The sequence below is a fragment of the Bubalus kerabau genome, chromosome 4 (genome assembly GCF_029407905.1).
Source record: "Bubalus kerabau isolate K-KA32 ecotype Philippines breed swamp buffalo chromosome 4, PCC_UOA_SB_1v2, whole genome shotgun sequence".
NCBI classification, from domain to species: Eukaryota; Metazoa; Chordata; class Mammalia; order Artiodactyla; family Bovidae; genus Bubalus; species Bubalus kerabau.
Window position 1 is genome coordinate 55,027,026 of NC_073627.1, and position 21,814 is coordinate 55,048,839.

General features: G+C 46.6%; 2 protein-coding genes across 8 annotated transcripts in view; both read left to right on the top strand.

The window, feature by feature from the left end:
- MTMR4 (myotubularin related protein 4) overlaps positions 1–21,814 on the top strand; it is a 34,465-nt gene that overhangs the window by 11,776 nt on the left and 875 nt on the right. For 6 of the 7 annotated variants that reach the window (XM_055577502.1, XM_055577505.1, XM_055577504.1 and 3 more), the window contains 10 exons: positions 15–146; positions 645–756; positions 1,246–1,441; positions 1,678–1,863; positions 1,938–2,108; positions 2,257–2,411; positions 7,844–9,245; positions 11,002–11,112; positions 11,306–11,394; positions 11,618–13,884. In XM_055577502.1, coding sequence (XP_055433477.1) covers positions 15–146; positions 645–756; positions 1,246–1,441; positions 1,678–1,863; positions 1,938–2,108; positions 2,257–2,411; positions 7,844–9,245; positions 11,002–11,112; positions 11,306–11,394; positions 11,618–11,795 — 2,732 coding nt within the window. In that variant the 3' untranslated portion in view covers positions 11,796–13,884. Of the gene's footprint in view, positions 1–14; positions 147–644; positions 757–1,245; positions 1,442–1,677; positions 1,864–1,937; positions 2,109–2,256; positions 2,412–7,843; positions 9,246–11,001; positions 11,113–11,305; positions 11,395–11,617; positions 13,885–21,814 lie in introns of those variants that run through there. The other variant, XM_055577501.1, reaches the window with a different exon arrangement.
- Positions 14,856–21,814, top strand: part of HSF5 (heat shock transcription factor 5) — a 54,277-nt gene continuing 47,318 nt past the window's right edge. The window contains exon 1 of the mRNA XM_055577507.1: positions 14,856–15,459. Within this exon, the coding sequence (XP_055433482.1) occupies positions 14,856–15,459 (604 nt within the window). The remainder of the gene's footprint in view (positions 15,460–21,814) is intronic.

Consider the following 21,814-nt stretch of genomic DNA (forward strand, 5'->3'; position numbering starts at 1 on the left):
CTGTGTGTATGCAGATTCCTCCCTGACGGCGTGTTCCGGAGTAGAGAGCAGCACGGCTGCCCCCCAGAAGCTGCTGATCCTGGATGCCCGATCCTACACGGCGGCGGTGGCCAACAGGGCCAAGGGTGGCGGTTGTGAGTGCGAAGGTATTGCTGTTACCCCACGTCTGCAGCCAGCCTGGGTGCAGGGGCCTCGGGGGCAGCCTGTGCGTGGAAGCAGCCAAACAAACCTGGCCTGGGATCAGGACTCCACTCACTTGCTGTGACTGTGCCAAAATTGCTTAATCTCTCTGAGTTTTCTTTTCCCATGTGCAAAATGGGGATGGAACATCCCTCACAAAGTTGTCGGACGATTAGAGGTTACACATATAAAGTTCGTGGCGCAGAGCAGCTGCTGTTTGTTGAGGTTTACTGTCCCTGGTCATTAGGAGTCGTACTTAGGCATCATTGTCATTTGTGTTGTTGTTCCCACTGTTAGTATATGGCACTTGAGAGATAAAAAGGTATTTAGATTTCCAGGCTACACTGAGCTCCAGCCTGGAGCGGCCTGCCCTGCCAGGGGAGCTTCACCCGCTGGGACCACTCCTGTCCTGGAGGCCTGTTTCCAGGATGTCCTCACGCTGTACTTTCCTTGTGTGTGTGCAGAGTACTACCCCAACTGTGAGGTTGTGTTCATGGGAATGGCCAACATCCACGCCATCCGGAACAGCTTCCAGTACCTCCGTGCTGTGTGTAGCCAGATGCCGGATCCCAGCAAGTAGGTGTGCCCAGCTCCGATTCTGTCCGCCCTCGAGCTTCATCCCTTACCCGTGCTGCTTGTGCTGGGAAGATCCGGTGGGGAGATGGGAGTTGTGACGTCCGGGGCCTGGGTGCGGTGGGCCAGTTCCAAGAACGCTTCTTCCGTTTCTCAGCCAATGCTTTGGTGCGGCTACAGGACACTGGGTTCCTTTTGTTTGAATTAGTTGTCCTCCAAGAACACAGAGAACTGGGAGGCAAAGTGGCTGGAAGCACATGTGATGCTTCCCAGATCCTCTGTTGATCGGCTGGCTAGATGTCTGCCAGCCGACAGACATTCTGTCTTCCCTACCATCTCGCTAGAGGTGTCTTGGCAGGAGGGCCCTGGGCTAGACCTCTTGGCGTCCACTCTCGCAGAGGACTTTGTTACGGTGTAGGGGCCGGGGCCGGCAGAGAGACTGCTACAGCCTCGGCCCCCTTAGTGACAGATGTGACCTCTGCCCTCGCGTAGCTGGTTGTCGGCTCTGGAGAGCACCAAGTGGCTGCAGCACCTGTCGGTGATGCTGAAGGCGGCGGTGCTCGTGGCGAACACGGTGGACCGGGAGGGCCGGCCCGTGCTGGTGCACTGCTCGGACGGCTGGGACCGCACGCCGCAGATCGTCGCGCTGGCCAAGATTCTCCTGGACCCGTATTACAGGACGCTGGAGGTATTGAGAAGGGTTGGGCGGGAAAGAGCAGGAGGAGGGGAGTTTGGGGAGGTACTGAACCCCCTGGGTCTGCCTGGGGATCTTTCCCTGGAGGACATGGGTGGCTTGGAGTCCTCTTCCAGGTTTGGGCCGGTTCTTCTCTGAAGCTGCCAGTCCCCCTGCTTTGGGCATCTCTGGCGGGGAGCACCGCGGCCTTCCCAGAGAGGCCCTCTACTCGAACCCCATCTTGGTTGCAGGGTTTCCAGGTGTTGGTGGAATCTGACTGGCTGGATTTCGGGCACAAGTTTGGAGACCGCTGCGGCCACCAGGAGAACGCAGAGGACCAGAACGAGCAGTGCCCCGTTTTCCTGCAGTGGCTCGACTCCGTCCACCAGCTGCTCAAGCAGTTTCCCTGCCTGTTTGAGTTTAACGAGGCCTTCCTGGTAAGTGGCACGCCGAGGCTGGGGCGGGGGCGGGGCCGGCGGCCTGGCCCGGGGCCAACTGTCCTGCTGTCTAGGTGAAGCTGGTGCAGCACACGTACTCCTGCCTCTACGGCACCTTCCTGGCCAACAACCCCTGTGAGCGGGAGAAGCGTAACATCTACAAGCGGACCTGCTCCGTGTGGGCCCTCCTGCGAGCCGGCAACAAGAACTTCCACAACTTCCTCTACACGCCTGGCTCAGAAATGGTGAGTCCCGACCCTTATCCCCCAGGTGCATCTCGGGGGCCTGGGGGGCACTGTCCCGAGGCAGCGGGAAGAACAAGGACCCAGAGGCTTGGGAAGGAAGGGGGACCTGAGACATCTCACAGAACCTGATATGGGGCTGCTTCCCTAGGTCCTGCATCCCGTGTGTCATGTCCGGGCCCTGCACCTCTGGACAGCCGTGTATCTGCCGGCGTCATCTCCGTGCACACTTGGGGAGGAGAGCATGGACCTCTACCTCTCCCCAGTGACTCAGAGCCAGGAGTTCTCCGGCCGCTCTCTGGACAGGTAAGAGGGGCTTCTCTCCCCTCTCCGCTACGAAGGCATTGGCTGCTTTGTGCCTTGCCTACATGCTGTTTTCTTCCTTTTATGAAATACTTGAAGTAACTTCTCGAGTCATTTGAAGGCAAAACTTGGCTCAGGGCTGTTGGCTAGCTTGGAGGGCACTCTGTGTGTTCTCAAGGCCCTCTCTTAAGATAAGAGTGGTTACCTTTTTTCCAAGCTGCCATCATCCTTTGTGACACACCCAGGGGAGAGGAGAACAGAACTAAAAGGACTGTTTCAGGAAGGTTTGTGGGAATGGTCCTGATTTATATTAACTGATAGAAGAGATGTGGAGCATGCTAGCTCCCTAATAACCTTTGCTGTGTCCAGAGCTCCCAGCAGCATCTGGCTCTCAGGGAAATGAGTATCCTGAAGGGGAACAGCCTTCACATCACTCCCTCAGAATTTAAAGGGAGACATAAAAATTAAAGTTACATTCTGGCTGACTATCTGGGGGGAAGTAGAATGGAGATTGGTTGAATTATAAGAATAATATCTTTTTTTTTTTTAAGCCAAACAATATAAAAGTAGAAAATGACAGTCCTCCCCCCTGCTCTTTGTCCTTCCAGTGTTCACTGTTGCCACTTTGGTGCCTCCCAGATGTTTATCTCTACACAGACATATCCACACTTTCATATAAAAACATTTTTTAAAATACAATGACCGTATTTTTCACATTGTTCTGAAAATTGTTTTCCCCACTGTGCATCAGGATGTCAACCAATGAAAGCACATATAAAGCTGCTTTATTGTTTTTAGTGGCTGCATAAGTCAAAAAGTAGAGTGTATGGAAATTTACATAACCAATTTTCAACTGATCATTTAAGTGATTTCCATTTTTTGATCATTATAGGGGGTGTTTTACTTAACATATATTTAAAAAGTTTTTGGTACAATATACACAATATTTGCTTCCCCCGTGGCTCAGCTAGTAGAGAACCTGCGTGCTAGTGCAGGAGGTGCAAGAGACATGGGTTCGATCCCTGGGTGGGGAAGATCCCTTGGAGAAGGAAATGGCAACCCACTCCAGTATTCTTGCCTGGAAAACTCTATGGACAGAGGAACCTGGTGGGCCACAGTCCATGGGGTCACAGAATCAGATATGATTGAGTGCATGTACACGCGCACACACACACAATATTTACCCTCTAAACCATTTTTGTACACAGTAGTCTTACCGTATACTTTGCATTTATGCTAGTGTTTCTGCCAGATACATGCTTAGAAATGAAAATACTGGGTTCAAAGGATATGTGCATTTCAAATTTTGATCTTTGTTTATTGGTGGAAGGTTTTTAAAATTAAAATATAACTTAATATAATTGGTTGAATATTATAAAGGAAAGCAAAACCCCCAACCTCCTAAGCTATAAATTTTAGGTCTTTGGAACTGAGTCCATTGTCAAGGGCCTATGGATAGGCTTCAGGAATTCTGTGATATTCTGTGAACTATTTAGAATGGGGTACCAGTTCATAAGTTTCCTTTTCTAGGAGAGGGGCCATAACTTTTTATCAGATTCTCAGCACATTCTGTGACCCATTTAACAACCACTGCCTTAAATCAATATCTAATTTTTCAAATCAATAAATGTTTTTTAAATACCTACAAGCTGCCTAGGACTGTACTAAGTTTTACATGCTGTACGAAAGACATAGCAGATATTGATCCTACTTAAGATACTTTTTAAAAACTGTGAGATAAGGCATAGGACAGCTGGAGGACAGTTCTAAATTAGCATCTAAGTTGGTAAATAGAATGTGTCTTGTTCGAAGCCATTAGAGAAATGGGAAGTAAGAAATGGGTCATTTGTGGAGAAGGAAATGGCAACCCACTCCAGTATTCTTGCCTGGAAAAGTCCATGGACAGAGGAGCCTGGCTGGCTGCAGTCCATGGGGTTACATGACTGAGCATGTGTGCATGAGGGTGGAGGGTCACGGGTTGGTAGCAATAAACTGGTAGAACTAAAAAAAAAAGAAAAAAGAAATGGGTCATTTGGTGACTGTTAATGCAGAGGTTTTTGAGGATGACCAAGCAGGAACCATGGCTTTTTTTTTGGTTTAAGTTTATTTTCTTTTATTTATTTTCATATTTATTTATTTGCCTACATCTGGTCTTAGTTGCAGCATGTGGGATCTAATTCCTTGACCAGGATTTGAACCCAGGGCCCCAGCATTGGCAGCACAGAGTCTTAGCCCCGGGACCACCAGGGAAGTCCCAGGAACCATGGCTTTTTAGTGTCCCTTGTACCTGGCTCAGGGCCTAGAACATAATAGGTGCTTTAGTAAATGCTTAAATGAACAAGTGAATGGAATAAAGGGAGTTATAAGCTTGGTAACAAGGTTAGTAGAGAGGGGTCCAAAAGAATAGGATACATGAGAGAGAATTTCTTTTAAAAAGAAGCACCACCTCTTTGGAGCTGGAGCTGGCAGGGATTGGAAAGGGGCATTTTAAAAACAATATTTATTTCTTTACCTCTGGCTGGGTGTTGGGTCTTAGTTTCAGCAGGAGGGGAGGTTTTCGTTGCAGTGCGCAGGCTTCCCTCTGGTGGAGGCGTGGGCCCAGTAGTCGCAGTGCCTAGTTGCCCCGGGGCATGTGCGTGCTTATCTTAGTTTCCTGAGCAGGGATCGAACCCGAGTCCCCTGCATGGGAAGGTGGATTCTGAACCACTGGACCAGCAGAGAATCCCTGGGAAGGGGTATTTTGAAGAATAGAAAGAAATAAACAGGATAGTTCCTTGAGGGCTTTTATACTGAGGAATTTATTTTGATTCAGGTGTCAGTAGTAAGTCATTGTGACCTAGTGACAAAGGGATTTTTCAAGAATTAACCAGTGAGCAGGGTAGTTGGAAGCACGGAGGCCAGCGAGGACTGTTGTAATTCAGATATGAAGGGAAGAGAAAGAATTAAATTCAGATGTTATTGAGAAGTCATTAGCAGTCTGTGGTGTTGACTGAATGTTGGAAGGTGGAAGTGAAGAGTTAAGAGACCAAAGTCAGGTCCCAAATCTCTGAGCTTAGAAACCAGGAGGATATTAGTACCATCTGTAGAAACTGAGGGGCTTCCCAGGTGGCTCAGTGGTAAAGAATCTGCCTGCAATGCGGGAGATGTGGGTTTGATCCCTGGGTCAGGAAGATCCTCTGGAGATGGAAATAACAACCCACTCCAGTATTTTTGCCTGGAAAATTCCATGGACAGAGGGGCTTCGCGGGTTACAGTCATGGGATCACAAAGAGTTGGACACGACTGAGCGACTGAGCACGCCTGCACGTAGACACTGTAAAGCTGAGAAGATGAGTCAGTTCGGAGAGATGGAAGAGATACATGCAGGTTGGGACTGAAATATCTTGACAACAAAGAGAAGGTGTGCTGTAGGCAGTTCAAGGTGGAGTTGGATTTCATGGATAAGGGTTTTAAAGGAAATGGTTTCTCTCACAGCTGACCTGACTCACCTTCGGTTCTACCTTCCCCTAGATCAAAAACATCCTGCTTTCTTTCCTCTTCTCCATTAAAGTCCAACACATTCTTCCATCCCCAGCTCAGATTCTGTCCTCTGTGCGTAGCTGTCTGTGACCACATTTGCTGCATAAGTTCTCTCGTGGTTCCAAACTCCTCAGACATCGTTCTTGCTCCCCTCATTGTTAATTAGACCTTTGGTGCACACAGGACTCAGCTGTGGAGAACAGCAGGCTGTTGCTATTGTTGAGTCTGGCTCAAGAGTACATTGGAATTCTTCATACTTTCTACTACTTTTGTGTGTTTGAAAGTTTCATAATAAAAAATAAAACAAAAAAACTAAAAAGTTGCCAAGCTGAGATTCAAGCTTGGACTATGGGACTCCAGAGGCTATGATCATAATGTTATTGCCTTCTTGGAATCTGTTAACCACACCGACACACAGCAATCAAAATCGATCACATAGTAAAATCAAACACGAGTAATTTTATAGAAGTACTAATAATTTTAAAAAACCAAACACTTAAAAAAAAAATCAGCTCTATTGTAACTGTGTTTGAAGGATTTTTCAGTGTGGGCTTGGCTGAGTGAGGCCTCTGAAAAAGAAAGTCCAGCAAATTCTCCAGTTTCTTGGCAAAGTTTCCTCAGTTGTGTTGCTCTGAACACTTTATAGAACTGTATTAAGAATTAGGGTGGTCATTCTTTTTTCCCTCAGCGTTTTATTTTATATTGGAGTATAGCCGATTAACACTGTTGTGACAGCTTCAGGTGGACAGCATAGGGACCCAGCCATGCATATACATGTATTCACTCGTTCTCCTGCAGACTCCCCTCCTATGCAGGCTGAGGGCAGTCATTCTTGAAAATGTTGGTTGCCCATTTGGTGTACACGGATGTCTCTAGAACTGTATACTGGGGAAGTTGCCATGGTGACTTGGGCCTCAGAGGCGTACGCTGCTGCTAAATGGTTGTAAAAAGCCATGCTGGTCCCTGCTGTGATGGAGGGATAATTTATAATAAGGAAGGTTATAAAAATGAGGTCATGAGTGAAGCCTTAATAAGTTTGTGGTTGGTTGCCTATACTTTGAGTCCTCATAGCATCTCGGCAAGGTAATTTATCGTCATTTTATAGAGAAGAGAAACCAAATGTCTGAGAGGTTAAATAGCTCACTTGAGTCATGTATCTATAATCAGTGTCAGAACTGGTATCATCCAACTCCAGGACCTACCATCTTTCTGTCTTGCTGTGTGTAATAGGGGCGGTTGCATGTAAGGTTTGAGGCCGAGTTGTATTCCTGGCTGGAAGGGTAGATTGGAAGGCATCAGCTTATAAGGCAGCTGAGGTTATGGGAGTGGTTGAGGATTCAAGGGAGACTGTGAGGAAAGACTGATGAAAACTGAGGGCAGACCCTGGGTTGGGTTCCTGAGGAGGGGGTTCAAGTCCTCCACTTTTGCAGAGCAGACTCTTTACTTTTTTGTGGCCATGCTGTGTGGCATGCAGAATCTTAGCTCCCAGACCAAGGATCGAACCTGCACCTCCGGCAGTGGAAGTGTAGCACCTTAACCACTGCCAGGGAAGCCCCAGAACAGACTTTTGCAGTGAGCATTGGCTATTTGTATCTTTCTTTAAAGATTGATTTATGTATTTTATTTTTTCAGCTGCAGAGGGGCTTCCTATCGCTCCAGTGGCTTGTCTTGTTGCAGAGCACAGGCTCTGGGCAAACGGCATGTGGGCTCTTCCTGGATGAGGGATTGAACCTGTGACCTGTCTTGACAGGCAGATTCTTAACCACCGGACTGCCAGGGAAACTTGAACATTGGTTATTTGTAATCTTAAATGTTATTTTTTGTGAACTCTGGCTTTGATTGCTTTGGTGACCCAATTTTGTCTGTTGGAGGTAGCTCTCAGTTCCTGACCTGGAGGTGGTGTGTTGTCTTTGCAGATTACCTAAAACGAGATCTATGGATGATCTTCTTTCTGCCTGTGACACAAGCAGCCCCCTGACGCGCACATCCAGTGACCCCAACCTGAATAACCACTGTCAGGAGGCCAGAGCAGGCCTGGAGCCCTGGCATGGCAATCCTGAGGCATCGCAGACCGCCTTCGTGGAGTCTGGGGCCGGAGGTCCCCAGCAGGCTATAGGGGAGATGGCGGGTCCTCCCTCGCTGCCCAGCAGCCAGAAAGACTACTTGAGCAATAAACCTTTCAAGAGTCACAGAAATGGTTCTCCAGGTTACAAACCGCTCGGTGCCACAGTGCCCCAGGAAACGAAGAGCAGCACTTCTGAGCCTGAGACCAAAGCCCTCGCAGAGACTCAGGCCCCAGCTCCAGGCCCTCCTGCCCAGGACGAGCTGGATAGGACTTCGGATGGCACAGAGGAGCCACCTGAACGCTGTCCTGAAAAAGCAGCTATCCACATACTCTCTAAAGTCGTCTCGGACAAGCGTGAAGGAACCGGTGACTTTCCTGAGTCCTCCCAGAACCCCCTCCCAGGTGCCCTCCAGCAGGCCCAGCTGGACTGTCTGCTGGGCATGCCCTCCAGACGTGCCCCAGATCATGGTCTGGGCACCCTCTGCAACCCACCGAGTGCTACCTGCCAAACTCCTCCAAACCCCAGTGCTGACGTTCCCAACCAGGACCCTCCGGGGTCTGCAGCAAGTGTCGCCCACCAGGAGCCGCCTAGTTCTGTGCTAGATACGATTCACGGGGAGGAAGACACAGGCAAGAGAGGGAATCATAGGAACGGGCAGTTACTGGAGAACCCCCGCTTGGGAAAAGTGCCATTGGAATTGGCCCGAAAGCCGATTTCTCAGAGCCAGATCAGTGAGTTCTCTTTCTTAGGGTCCAACTGGGACAGCTTCCATGGGATGGTGACTTCACTCCCCAGTGGGGAGACCACCCCTCGACGGCTGCTTTCCTACGGCTGTTGTAGCAAGAGGGCGAGCAGTAAGCAGACGCGGGCACCGGGGCCCTGCTTTGGGGGCCAGTGGGCTCAGAGAGAAGGGGTGAAGTCGCCGGTCTGTTCTAGTCATTCCAATGGACACTGTACTGGTCCAGGTGGAAAAAACAACCGGATGTGGCTGTCCAGTCACCCAAAGCAGGTCCCCAGCACGAAGCCTGTCGCCCTGAGCTGCCCTTCTCCAGTGCCTCCTCTCTACTTGGACGACGATGGACTCCCCTTCCCCACAGATGTGATCCAGCACAGGTTACGGCAGATCGAAGCGGGGTACAAGCAGGAGGTGGAGCAGCTCCGCCGACAGGTGCGTGAGCTTCAGATGAGGCTGGATATCCGCCACTGCTGCGCCCCTCCAGCGGAGCCCCCCATGGACTATGAGGACGATTTTGTAAGTACTCACGGCCTGCCCCCATCCAGCCTTTCACCCGCCCCACAGCCATTCACTGGGTACTTGCTGCGTGCCACTGAGTTAGGGGGTGGGCTGTAGGATGAGAGACCTTGCTCTGCTCTCAGGGAGCTCACAGTCTATTGGGAGAGTCAAGCCCACCATTAGAAGGCTGTTCTTAAGTGACATGATGGTCGGAAGCGTCAGGTATCAGGGGCCCTAGGGGAGTCAAAGGTCAGGGAAGGCTCTCCTAAGAAGATAGTGCTTGAGCTGAGTGCTGAAGGGTGGGTCACTTTTAGCCACATAGACAGTGAAAAAGGAACCCCATTTCCAGAAGCATGGAGGTATTCCAGGGGTGTAGCTTGAATAAAGAGGTGTATGTGTTTGCACATGTGCATGCATGCGTGCACACTTGTGCTGGGACTGTGAGGGAGGGAGTTAGTAGTGTGGTGGGAGGTGACATTGGGAAGTGGGAAGGGATTAGAAAGCTCAGCTTGAGAGCTCGTTTTGTGTGGATTCTACCTTCAGGGCAGTAAAAGTTTTGGCTAGTGAGTTGTAGGATCAGAGTACTGCCCTAGAGGGACTTCCCTGGTGGTCCAGTGGTTAAGATTCTGAGTTCCTAGTGCAGGGGGCCTGGATTACATCCCTGGTCAGGAAACTAAGGGCATGGCTTGTCCCCCTCCAAAAAAAAAAAAATAAGAGTGCTAAAAAGAGTACTACCCTAGCACCAGTGTGTCAAGTGGATGAAGCAGTTGAAAACCAGGGAGGCTGGTTAGGACCTCTTGGAATAAGCTAGATGAGAGACGACGAGGCACAGCAATCCTCAGGGAGCTTCTTGGAAGAAGCTCTAGAACGTTCCCAATTGCCTGCTGCGTACTTCTCTGCTGGTGGGATGGTCAGGGCTAACAACTTCTTTCTTACTGTTTAGAGTGATGGTTTAGAACAGGAGTCAGTGGATTTGTTTGGTAAAGGGCCAGATAGTAAATAATTTAGGCCCTGAGAGACGTATCGTCTCTTTACAGCTACTAGGCTCTTCTGTCAAAGCGCAGAAGCAGCCATAATGACCATGTGTTAATGAATTGAGTGTGGCTGTCTTCCAGAGAAACCTGACTTACAGAAGCAGGCAGTGGGCCAGTTTGGCCTGTGGGCCAGAGCTTGCGAACTCCTGGTTTTAGAATGTAACAAGGAGAAATATTCTTTCCATACTGTGATGCAGCATGTTGGTTAAGAGCATGGGTCTGAAGCCAGAATGCTAGGTCCAAATCCCACATTTACTGCCTATCAGCTCTTAATTCTCTCTGTGGCTTAATTTCCTTATTTGTAAAAGTGGTGATAATAATAGCATACATTTATAAGATTGTCAGGAATTAAATAAGTTCCTGCATGTGATCGGAGAAGGCAATGGCACCCCACTCCAGTACTCTTGCCTGGAAAATCCCATGGGCAGCAGCAGTCCTGGTAGGCTGCAGTCCATGGGGTCGCTAAGAGTCGGACACGACTGAGCGACTTCACTTTCACTTTTCACTTTTATGCATTGGAGAAGGAAATGGCAACCCACTCCAGTACTCTTGCCTGGAGAATCCCAGGGATGGGGGAGCCTGGTGGGCTTCCATCTATGGGATTGCACAGAGTTGGACACAACTGAAGTGAGTTAGCAGCCTGCATGTGATGTACTTAGAAACAGTGCCTGACACATAGTGAACAATAAATGTTAGAGATGATGAAGGTGATGGTGGTAATGCCTTGGCTTTTTCTTTAGACGTGTTTGAAGGAGTCAGATGGCAGTGATACAGAAGATTTTGGCTCTGATCACAGTGATGACTGCCTTTCAGAAGCAAGCTGGGAACCTGTTGATAAGAAAGAGACTGAGGTATGTCCAGGCAAATACGTGGTGGGTCCTTCTGCAACGTAGGGAGTTTTCATAATTTTCAGAGATGAGTGACATGTTCTCCCCCTGTTGACTCTCTGTAGGCAAGTAGTAGCCACCTAGACCTTGTCCTTTTCTTCCAGGATGCTTTCCTTGCTACAGTGTTGCTGGAATTTTTCCTTTTGCCCTCTGTTAGGTGACTCGCTGGGTTCCAGACCACATGGCATCACATTGCTATAATTGTGACTGTGAATTCTGGTTGGCCAAACGCAGACACCATTGCAGGTAACATGTTTTGTGTGATTCAGTAGGGCTTGTAAAGCCATAGAGAGGGACGTAGATACGAACTAAATTGAGTTAATCTGATAACGGAGATACGTTTATAGGAACTAGTTTTGTTTTTTCCCAACTTTTCTTTCTATTTACTCATGTAAGGCCTTTTAGAGTACGATTCATTCTCAGTATGTCGGCATCTCTGATGAACTCTTCCTTCTTCGTGCTTTGGCAGAAATTGTGGAAATGTATTTTGTGCTGGCTGCTGCCACCTGAAGTTGCCCATTCCTGATCAACAACTCTATGACCCAGTTCTCGTCTGTAACTCATGTTACGAACATATCCAAGTATCTCGGGCCAGGGAACTTATGAGCCAACATCTGAAGAAACCCATTGCTACAGCTTCCAGTTGAATGCCAGAGGAGAAGACCTGTCCAGTTTTAGCAGGTTTGAAGGGAGGATGTGCTTCAGGTGTAGTTTTTGAAGGTTCCTTGGTGTGGCTCATGAAATCACAGAGCTCAAAGATACAGTCTTGAGAAATCCTCCTTGGTACCATGAGACTGGAGCAGAGGAATTCCAAATCTGGCAGGAGTCCTCTCCTGGTGAGACCCTCACCTTGGGGGTAATGGTCCTGATCCAGATCCAGAGTCTGGAAGCTTAATGTTGAGTTGGTGACTCCAGTTTCTTTCTCCTGGGGTCACAGGATGATGATTTCATAGATATTGCCTGGTGATGCGTGCCCTAAACAGCAATAGAAAGGCATATGTATAACCAAACTCCAAGTGATAACCAGATCCATCTCTCCTCCACCTTGAAAAAAGCGGATTATAGTATATAAGATAGGAATTCCTATCCTATTTGAAATGAACTATACCCTGTACCTCTGTGCTCTGTGTCTGTGCATGAAGGCTCAGTCTTTAGAGGCACTCCCTCTAGTTGCATTAGTTCTGTCTTTCTGTGGAGTTTGGTTTTAAAGACCAGTCCAGCTAGTGGAGGTTTTGCTGTATTTTTCACTTGGCTCATCAGCCAGCATCAGTGAACATTCAGTTTAGGGGCACAGTTTTAGGGAGTGAGACAGACCTTTTCGGGAGCAGAGAAAACTCTGCTGATGTTCAGTTCTGGCAGACATCAGTTATTTGGAGCTGTGAAGGCAGTAGTCTTTGTTACTCAGTGGCAGCTCTGGAGGTAAGCACTGTGAAGAATGAGAAGGGAAAAGCAGAAATTATCCTTGTGAAATATTTGCTGATTGTGCCCTACCCTTTGCACCTGACTTTTCCTAGTTGTCCTGGTGCTAACACAGGAGCTACACCTTGATCCTCTCCTGGCATGAAAATAAAACAATGGTTTTTTTTTTGGGGGGGGGGGGGTCTTTGTTCCATTGCCCACTTCCCACATGTTGTCTTTCCCTTGGCTGCTGCCTCCTCTGGGTCACACTGCTTCTTATCCTGAACACTTGACATGTTGAGGGTAGAATTTTGCGTTTGGTTTTTACCTCCTAGAATACGCTGTTTGGTATGTGAGGGTTTCAGTACAAATGCTGCTGTCTATTTCTGTGCACTTAACAATGGAACCCAAACAGAAGAGAATAAAGCCTTGATACCAAAATTGGGAGAAAAAATGTGTCCATTTGGACCAAACATTGTTTGTGTTTTGTTTGTTTTCATCTTAATACGTACCAGTGGCACTTAACCAAAAGATACAGTGATATTAGCCATGTGCAGTGGTTAGGACAGATACAGTCTCCTTGACTTATAATGAAACCACTAGGATTTCCTTATACGTTTTCCTTGATTCATTGGTGTAGAAAAGGTAAATTACACTTAGGCTCAGCCTGTTTTAAAACGATGGTAGCTGTCTAACTGCTACTTGTTCATGTTGCTTCCTGGAAAAAAAGTTTTTCCTTTGAAAATACTTAGGATCTGCATTTAGAACAAGAACTGTTATTTGTCCTGACCTTTTCTTCAGCCCTACAGAGAAGCATCTGTGCTTTTTATACTTGCCATGGATGTAACCTAAAAAGTTTTGGTGTATCTAGGTCAGTCTAGCAGAACTTTTTTTCGTTTAAATGGAGTTGAATAATGGAGAATTTGTGTCTGGGAAATTCCTGAATTCATTGAAAAAGTAACAAACTATTCCTTGTCTCCAATACGTAAAATAAGCATTTTCTCAGTCATTACAATTTACTGCCAGTTGTGAGTGGCTTTTTAATTAACTCGACTTTCATTGCACTTCGATTGGTGACATTTGAGGAGACTGTATCTGTCTACTTTGAATGGCTGTTTTGAGGGACTGTCCCATCAATGAACATACTGCATGGCCTTGGAGAGAGACTCTGGGCTCTTGGCTCAGATGTATTCATCAAATACTCCTTTCAGAGCTCTTGTGGGTGTAAGTGACATGATGTGGCCAAAAATCCAAACTGTGCAGTTGCGTTGTGACAAACATGCAATGTGCTGTAAAAACTCAATACAATTTAAATAAAATCTCTATATTAGTGCTGCTTTGTTGGGTCTTTTTCTTCATTTTTAACTTCTAAGAAAACTTAACACTCATTTTTTTCTTTTCACCCTGAGAAAGGACTGAAACATTACTCCCCTATCTCCCAGCTATTTCCATGTTTAAAATGGCCCTCTCTTTTTTATCAGCACAGCTCCTGCTGTATTGTCATTTATTGATCAGATAGGCCGTTATCCTTATGGATCCTATTGAATTTGGTTCCGTCTGATGTAAGCTTTATTTCTCTTTGTCTAAAAGTTCACCAGCTGGTTGATCAGTCACACAGGATTATACTTATCTTTGCCCGGTTCCCTCCTCATAGGCTCCTGTTTTCTTTCCACCTTGGGTAAATGGTCTTGAGCAAAGCACTGGCTGAAGAGAGTATATTTCAGAACAGATAAAATGCCACTCTTTTCAATTTGTGCACTCAGGGTATCGCCATTTTTATTTGGAGAGACAATCAATTCAACTGTTAGGACTAATAAGAGCATAGAATGTGTTTTTGAGAATGCCCGGATTTGTTATCACCCACTTCACACTTCCTGAATTCTAAAGCCCCACAGCCCCGCTGCCGGTAGCGGTGAAGTACACAGGTCTCCGCATTCCGCCGCGGATACCCCAGAGGATCTCTCTGCAGTACGCGACACCGGCCCGCGGGCCCCGGGCCCCAGCGCCTCCGGCTCCCTCTCGAGGCCGCCGAGCAAGCGTGCCTTCTCCGTGGTGCACGTGGCCCGGGTGTAAGGGGCGGGTCGGCTCGCGCCAAGTGCAGCCGCGCAGCGGCAACTCGAGGCCCCATTGGCCGCGCTGGCAGGCGCCGCGGGGGGCTCGTGCGCCAACGGTCCCCGGGTCCGCGGCGGCGGGGTGCTGGTTGGAGGGGGCAGGGCGGAGCGAAGGCCGCGGAGGGGGGAGGGGGGAGATCGAGAACGGGGTGGGAGAGCCAGGCTCGGCGGGGCGAGGCCCAGGGCCCGGGCGGGGCGATGGAGGAGGCGCTGCTCTCCACCCCCATCAACCCCAACAACTTCCCCGCCAAGCTGTGGCGGCTGGTGAACAGTCCCCGGTACCGCTCGATCCGCTGGGACGGCCGTGGTGAGGGGCTGCTCATCGACCAGCCGCTCTTCGAGGCCGAGCTGCTCAGCCCGCCCGGGGCGGGGGCCGGGGGCGCCGGCGGCGGTGGCGGCGTCGGGGGCGCCGGGGCCGAGCCCGAGCTCTTCAAAACCACCAACTTCACCAGCTTCATCCGCCAGCTCAACCTCTACGGCTTCCGCAAGGTGGTGCTGGGCGGGCCGGGCGCGGCGGGGCCCGGGCCGGGGCCTGGGGGCGGCGGGCCGGCCGGCGACGGGCCGCTCCACCACTTCCACAGCCCGCACTTCCGCCGCGACCAGCCGCAGCTGCTCGTGCACCTCAAGAGGCTCACCAGCGCCAACAAGGCCAAGCTGGCGGCCGGCCTGGAGGTGCCCTGCCGCCCGCCCAACCGCTTCCAGAGGCTCCTCATCACGTCGGCCTCGGCCTCTGCCTCCACCTCCCCGCTGCAGCACCAGGAGCCGCCGCTGCCGCCCTCGGGGCCCCGGCCGGAGCCGCAGGGTGAGTCCCGTCCCTCCTGCTCTGCCGTGAGGGGGCAACCGCCACGCCTGCGGGCATTTCCTTGGTGGTGTCAGGGAAGCGCCCGGGAGCCGCTGTCGGCCGTGCTTGCCGAGAAGTCGGCGCGGCACGGAATCACCTGCCTTCCCGCCAGCACCTCTCCTGGACGGGGCCCATGGACGATGAGGCCATTCTGTGTCCACTGGCGGTCACGGGGACCTCTACGTTAGGCTGGCTTTCTTGAGTCTTCTCGGAACCCTCGTGGGCTCCAAACCTCTATCGCCAGGTATCTTCTCGAGACCCGGTCTTTTCACAGCGAACACCTAAAAATAAGTAGGCCTTTGTTGAAGCCCTGGGTCTGGAAGAAACAGAACTGGCTCTTGCGTTCTGATAGGAAGCAGAACAGAGTTCCTATACAGGGTGAGGATATGGCAAAGGTCAAGGTGGGAAGGAACAGTCGCAGCCGAGAGAACGTAGAACAGTTATGCCAGACCAGGGAAAGTGGTGATCAAGGTACCTTGAGTGAGTGTCTGTCCTTGATGAGCCATGCCGTCTTCCACCCATTGACACATCTAAGAAATCTTGGAAGAAGTGTTCTCACAGTGATCATATTGTAGGTTCCGGAGTAATGTGTAGAACCGTAGGCGTTGTTTATATAACTTGAAAGCAAAAATATAATAATATATTTTCCTGTTTTTACCAGGTATTGCTCATAGGTAGAATGAATTGGCTAAACAGTTCTTTCATAGAAGCTGATTAGACCCAGTGCTTATTTAAGGTGTTATGGTTAGACACAGGTAAAACCAAATTTGTGTGTGTGTGTGTACAAATGCCCAGTTTTAGTTTAAAATGATTTTATAAAGCTCATGTTTACAACCTTGGAATTTTTCACTGTTGGCTTCAGTCTTTCAGTTTTGAAAGAAGTTTCTATGTGTAAGTCTATATTTTGTTGCTGTTCAGTTGCTCAGTCATGTCAGACTCTTTGTGACCCCATGGACTGCAGCCTGCCAGGCTTCTCTGTCCTTCACCATCTCCCAGAGCTTGCTCAAACTCATTGAGTCTGAGATGCCATCCAACCATCTTGTCCTCTGTCATCCTCTTCTCTTGCTTTCAGTCTTTCCCAGCATCAGTCTTTTCTAATGAGTCAGCTCTTTGCATCAGGTGGGCCAAAGTATTGGAGCTTCAGCATCAGTCCTTCCCATGAATATTCAGGATTGATTTCCTTTAGGACTGACTGGTTCTTGCAGTCCAAAGGACTCTCAAGAGTCTTCTCCCACACCATAGTTCAAAAGCAGTAATTCTTCAATATTCAGCCTTCTTTATGGTCCACTCTCACATCCATACATAACAACTGGAAAAACCATAGCTTTGACTAGACGGATCTTTGTTGGCAAAGTAATGTCTCTGCTTTTTAATATGCTGTCTAGATTGGGTATAGCTTTTCTTCCAAGGAGCAAGTGTCTTTTAATTTAATGGCTGCAGTCACCATCTGCAGTGATTTTGGAGCTCAAGAAAAATAAAATCTGTCACTGTTTACATTGTTTCCTTCTCTATTTGCCAGGAAGTGATGGGACTAGATGCCATGATCTTAGTTTTCTGAATGTTGGGTTTTAAGCCAGCATTTTCACTCTTTTCTTTCACCTTCATTAAGAGGCGCTTTAGTTCTTCTTCGCTTTCTGCCATGCTGCTAAGTCACTTCAGTCATGTCCAACTCTGTGTGACCCCATAGACGGCAGCCCACCAGGCTCCCCCGTCCCTGGGATTCTCCAAGCAAGAACACTGGAGGGGTTGCCATTTCCTTCTCCAATGCATGAAAGTGAAAAGTGAAAGTGAAGTCGTTCAGTCATGTCTGATTCTTAGCAACCCCATGGACTGCAGCCTACCAGGCTCCTCCATCCATGGGATTTTCTAGGCAAGAGTACTGGAGTCGGGTGCCATTGCATAAGTATGATGTAATCTGCATATCTGAAATTATTGCTATCTCTCCCAGCAATCTTGATTCCAGCTTGTGCTTCATCCAGCCCAGCATTTCACATGATGTACTCTGCATATAAGTTAAATAAGCAGGGTAACAATATACAGCCTTGACATACTCCTTTCCCAATTTGGAACCAGTCTCAATTTGTTCCGTGTCTGGTTCTAAACTGTTGCTTCTTGACCTGCATACAGGTTTCTCAGGAGGCAGGTCAGGTGGTCTGGTATTCCCATCTCTTGAAGAATTTCCCACAGTTTGTTGTGATCCACACAGTCAAAGGCTTTAGCATAATCAGTGAAGCAGAAGTAGATGTTTTTCTGAAATTCTCTTGCTTTTTCTATGATCCAGCGATTGTTGGCAATTTGATCTCTGGTTCTTCTGCCTTTTCTAAATCCAGCTTGAACATCTAGAAGTTCTCGGTTCAAGTATTGTGTTGAAGCCTAGCTTGGAGAATTTTGAGCATTACTTTGCTGGCATGTGAGATGAGTGCAATTGTGTGATAGTTTGTACATTCTCTGGCACTGACTTTCTTTGGGATTGGAATGAAAACACCTTTTCTGGTCCTGTGGCCACTGCTGAGTTTTCCAAATTTGCTGGCATATTGAGTGCAGCACTTTCACAGCATCATCTTTTAGGATTTGGAATAGCTTAACTGGAATTTCATCACCTCCGCTAGCTTTGTTTGTAGTGATGCTTCCTAAGGCCGACTTGACTTTGCACTCCAGGATGTTTGGCTCTAGGTGAGTGATAACACCATCGTGGTTATCTGTATCATTAAGATCTTTTTTGTATAGTTTTTCTGTGTGTGCTTGTCACCTCTTCTTAATATCTTCTGCTCTGTTAGGTCCATACCATTTCTGTCCTTTATTATTGCCCATCTTTGCTTGCAAGTCTATGTTTACTCAAACTTAAAAAGCTCTCTGTGATAGAAAATTACTTTGAGTTTTAAAATTATTTTCAACTTGATTTCTGATACCCTCCCCCTTCTTCCAGGAAGGTGAGGGTGGCAATATTTCCTTTCCTTGTTTAAAGAGTGGGTGATGTGTAGCAGCATACCAAGAAAGCAACAGGATATAATTATGAGAATTCATTCTTTACCTTCAACCAGGAGAGTAATAGAGACATTTTCATCGTGTTAACAAGAGATTTAACAGAAAAGTGTCTGGCTTACTTTTCAGTTATGGGAAAATTTTAAATATACAAATAAAAGTAACACTGTGTTCAGTTTAATGTAAGCCCAGGGTTAGGAATGAGCAATCTTCATTTGGAATTTAGAAGATGGATTAGGTTGTGTATCTGTGGAGTTTAGAAGATAAGGGATTAGGTTAGAGTTCTAGGAACTAGTTGGAAAAGTAGCAGTGGCATAGGAATGTTCTAAAGGAATTCTAAAGGAATATTAAGCCACTTACTTCCATGTGATGTCCATTGATTTTTGTGGGGAATCAAATGGAGAAAGGCAGTGGATACAATATCTTGGCATTCATTTAGATATTTGTTTTTTCAGATTGTGTATCTGGTGGGCGTAAGGAGAAAAGACTGAAAATGTGTTCTTGGGAAAAACAGGATCACTATTTCAAAGAAAGAAACACACATGCATACATAGAGACCAATTCTTGCTCACTTGTTCCTCTTCTCCGATTTCTTTTTTCCCTGCCCTATCCTACACCTAGTTGTAGTTTAAGTATAGAGTTCATTTCGGTTGAAGAAGCACAGGGGCTATGTAGAATCTGATTTTTCTCACTTATAATTCAGTTGGTCAGCATTTTAAAGATTACTTGTTGAAAAACATAAATGTAATTCATACTTTTTTGGTATAGCTAATACATAAGTTCATATTACCTCCATTATCATAGTTTTCATACATTTCATACATTCTGCTTGTTGGTATGTATAGAAAATATGTCAGGTGTGGATTGTCCACAACATAGACTTGGTTCATTAGGAAATTGTGTTACTGACTTGGGTGGAATGTAATTCTAAGAATACAGGTCCAACTTTGTTTTGCTTTATCTCCATGTTCTAAGTCCTTGGTTCTTTTTCGGCTCACTAATTTTTATTCTGCTTAATTCTTGATTATATGCCTGACTATACTGCTCCTTCTTCATTTCCTTTTTGTGTTCTGTGTTCTACTGCAGCTTCTGATTTAAATACTTCTCTTTTGCAGTAGAATCCTCTGTGTTAGGACCTGGTTCTTTTACCCAGGTCCATTGAGCCAGTTGTCCTGTTCACCTTCTGAGAATGTTGTTCAGTTGGTAAGGCACGTCTGACTCTTTGAGACTCTACGGACTGCAACATGCCAGACTTCCCTGTCCTCACTGTCTCCCGGAGTTTGCTCAAACTCATGTCCATTGAGTCAGTGATGCCATCCAACCGTCTTATCCTCTGTCACCCCTCTGTTGCTGCTGCTGCTGCTAAGTCGCTTTAGTCGTGTCTGACTCTGTGCGACCCCATAGACGGCAGCCTGCCAGGCTCCCCTGTCCCTGGGATTCTCCAGGCAAGAATACTGGAATGGGTTGCCATTTCCTTTCCAATGCATGAAAGTGAAAAGTGAAAGTGAAGTCGCTCAGTCGTGTCCGACTCTTAGCGACCCCATGGACTGCAGCCCACCAGGCTCCTCCGCCCATGGGATTTTTCCAGGCAAGAGTACTGGAGTGGGGTGCCATCACCTTCTCCGTCACCCCTCTGTACTTGATAAGAAATGTGAGGGTCACATGTTTTTCCTGTTTTTGTTTGCCTGCTATTGTTACCTTGTTTTTATTGGCAGTTTATTTCATAATATTTGTTAAAGCTTTCTAAACTAACTCTCAAGAACCAAGTTTTGGGAAAGAGGCAAGTTCTCTCCTGGGGACTGATTAGCTCAGATTCACTTTTACAGATGGAATAGAAAGAACAACAGAAATTCAGCCTACCTTACATTTTTAGGATCCTGGATTTAAGCTTTGCCAAATATATATCTTAGATGTCCTAAAGACATGTAGGTGATGTTCTATAAAGTTGGTAGACTAGAACCCTGCGAAGTAACCTCTAACAGAAGAATAAGAGCTGAACATGTTTTAGTTCTTAATTAAAAACGAAAACAAATGTCCTTCTAATTTGTGTCCTGTGTCCTTACATTAGCAGTATCTAAAATATTTAAATATTTGGGCATCACTCAGAATTTATCATAGTAGAAGTAGAATTGTATTTTAATTCAGATCTAAATTTGAATTTGAGAAATCAGGTTAGAGTATTCTTTAATTATCTATTGTTATCAACAGTCTGAAAATTCATCAACAACTTAACCTTAAAGAGGGTAAAGAAGGGTTAGTGAGCTATTCCACACTCTAGCAATATCAAGTTTTAGCATCCAAGAAAGAAAAAAAAAAAAAAACAAGTGATGGGCAGTTTGGGACCTCACAAACAAAAAATGTTTCTTTAGGTCTTAAAGCAAAGAACCGTCAGTGGTAGTTCAAAGTGTGTATACATGTGTTTGCTAGTCAGCATAAAAACTATTTTGTATTTTAAAAGTAGTTTTTAAAAGGTGTATCATTTAAATACATTTAATCTTCTGAAGGAGGAGTTTTTTTGTCCATTAGATTTTTTTCTCCATTAGCTCTTGATTTCCAGAATTGTTTTTGGTTTCTTATTTTAACTTTTTAATTTATATTGGAGTATAGCCAATTACCAATGTTGTGACAGTTTCAGCAAACAGCAAAGAGACTCAGTCTACGTGTATCCATTTGCCTCTAAACTCCCTTTACATCCAGATTGCCACATAACATTGAACAGAATTCCCTGTGCTACAGGATAGGTCCTTACTGGTTATCCATTTTGTGTGTACATGTCTGCCCCAAACTCCTATATTTGTTTATTTTTGGCATTAATGCTTTATTCTTCTTAAATTTTAAGGGTTTATTTGAGCAAAATCAATTTGAATCAGGCAGCACCAAAACAGAAGTGGTTATGAGCACTTCTTAATGCTTCATTCTTTAGAAGAAATCAAACATTATAGGAATACTAGAACAAAAGATGTATAACATATTTAAATATTTGGAAAAGTAGGTATGTGAGTGCCATCTTTAGCAGATGAGTAGCACATAAATTAGACTTTCCCTCTGTTTTATAGATTATAGGTATAGTTTATATATATATTTTATTTATATAGATATAGTTTTATAGATATAGCTTAATACAACAAAAACAAATTGAAAAGGCTTTGTGAACCACATAATTTAATAGGTAAAATCCTTCCTAGGAATAAATTAGACTAGCTTTATCTTCAAGAACCACAGTCTTTAAAATAAGTTCAGCTTGCAACTTTTATATTTTCCTTTTCTTCATTATGTAGTATTGCTCTTTCTCTCTCTTCCTCATCTCCACTGATTAATTCCTTTCTACCTTGCA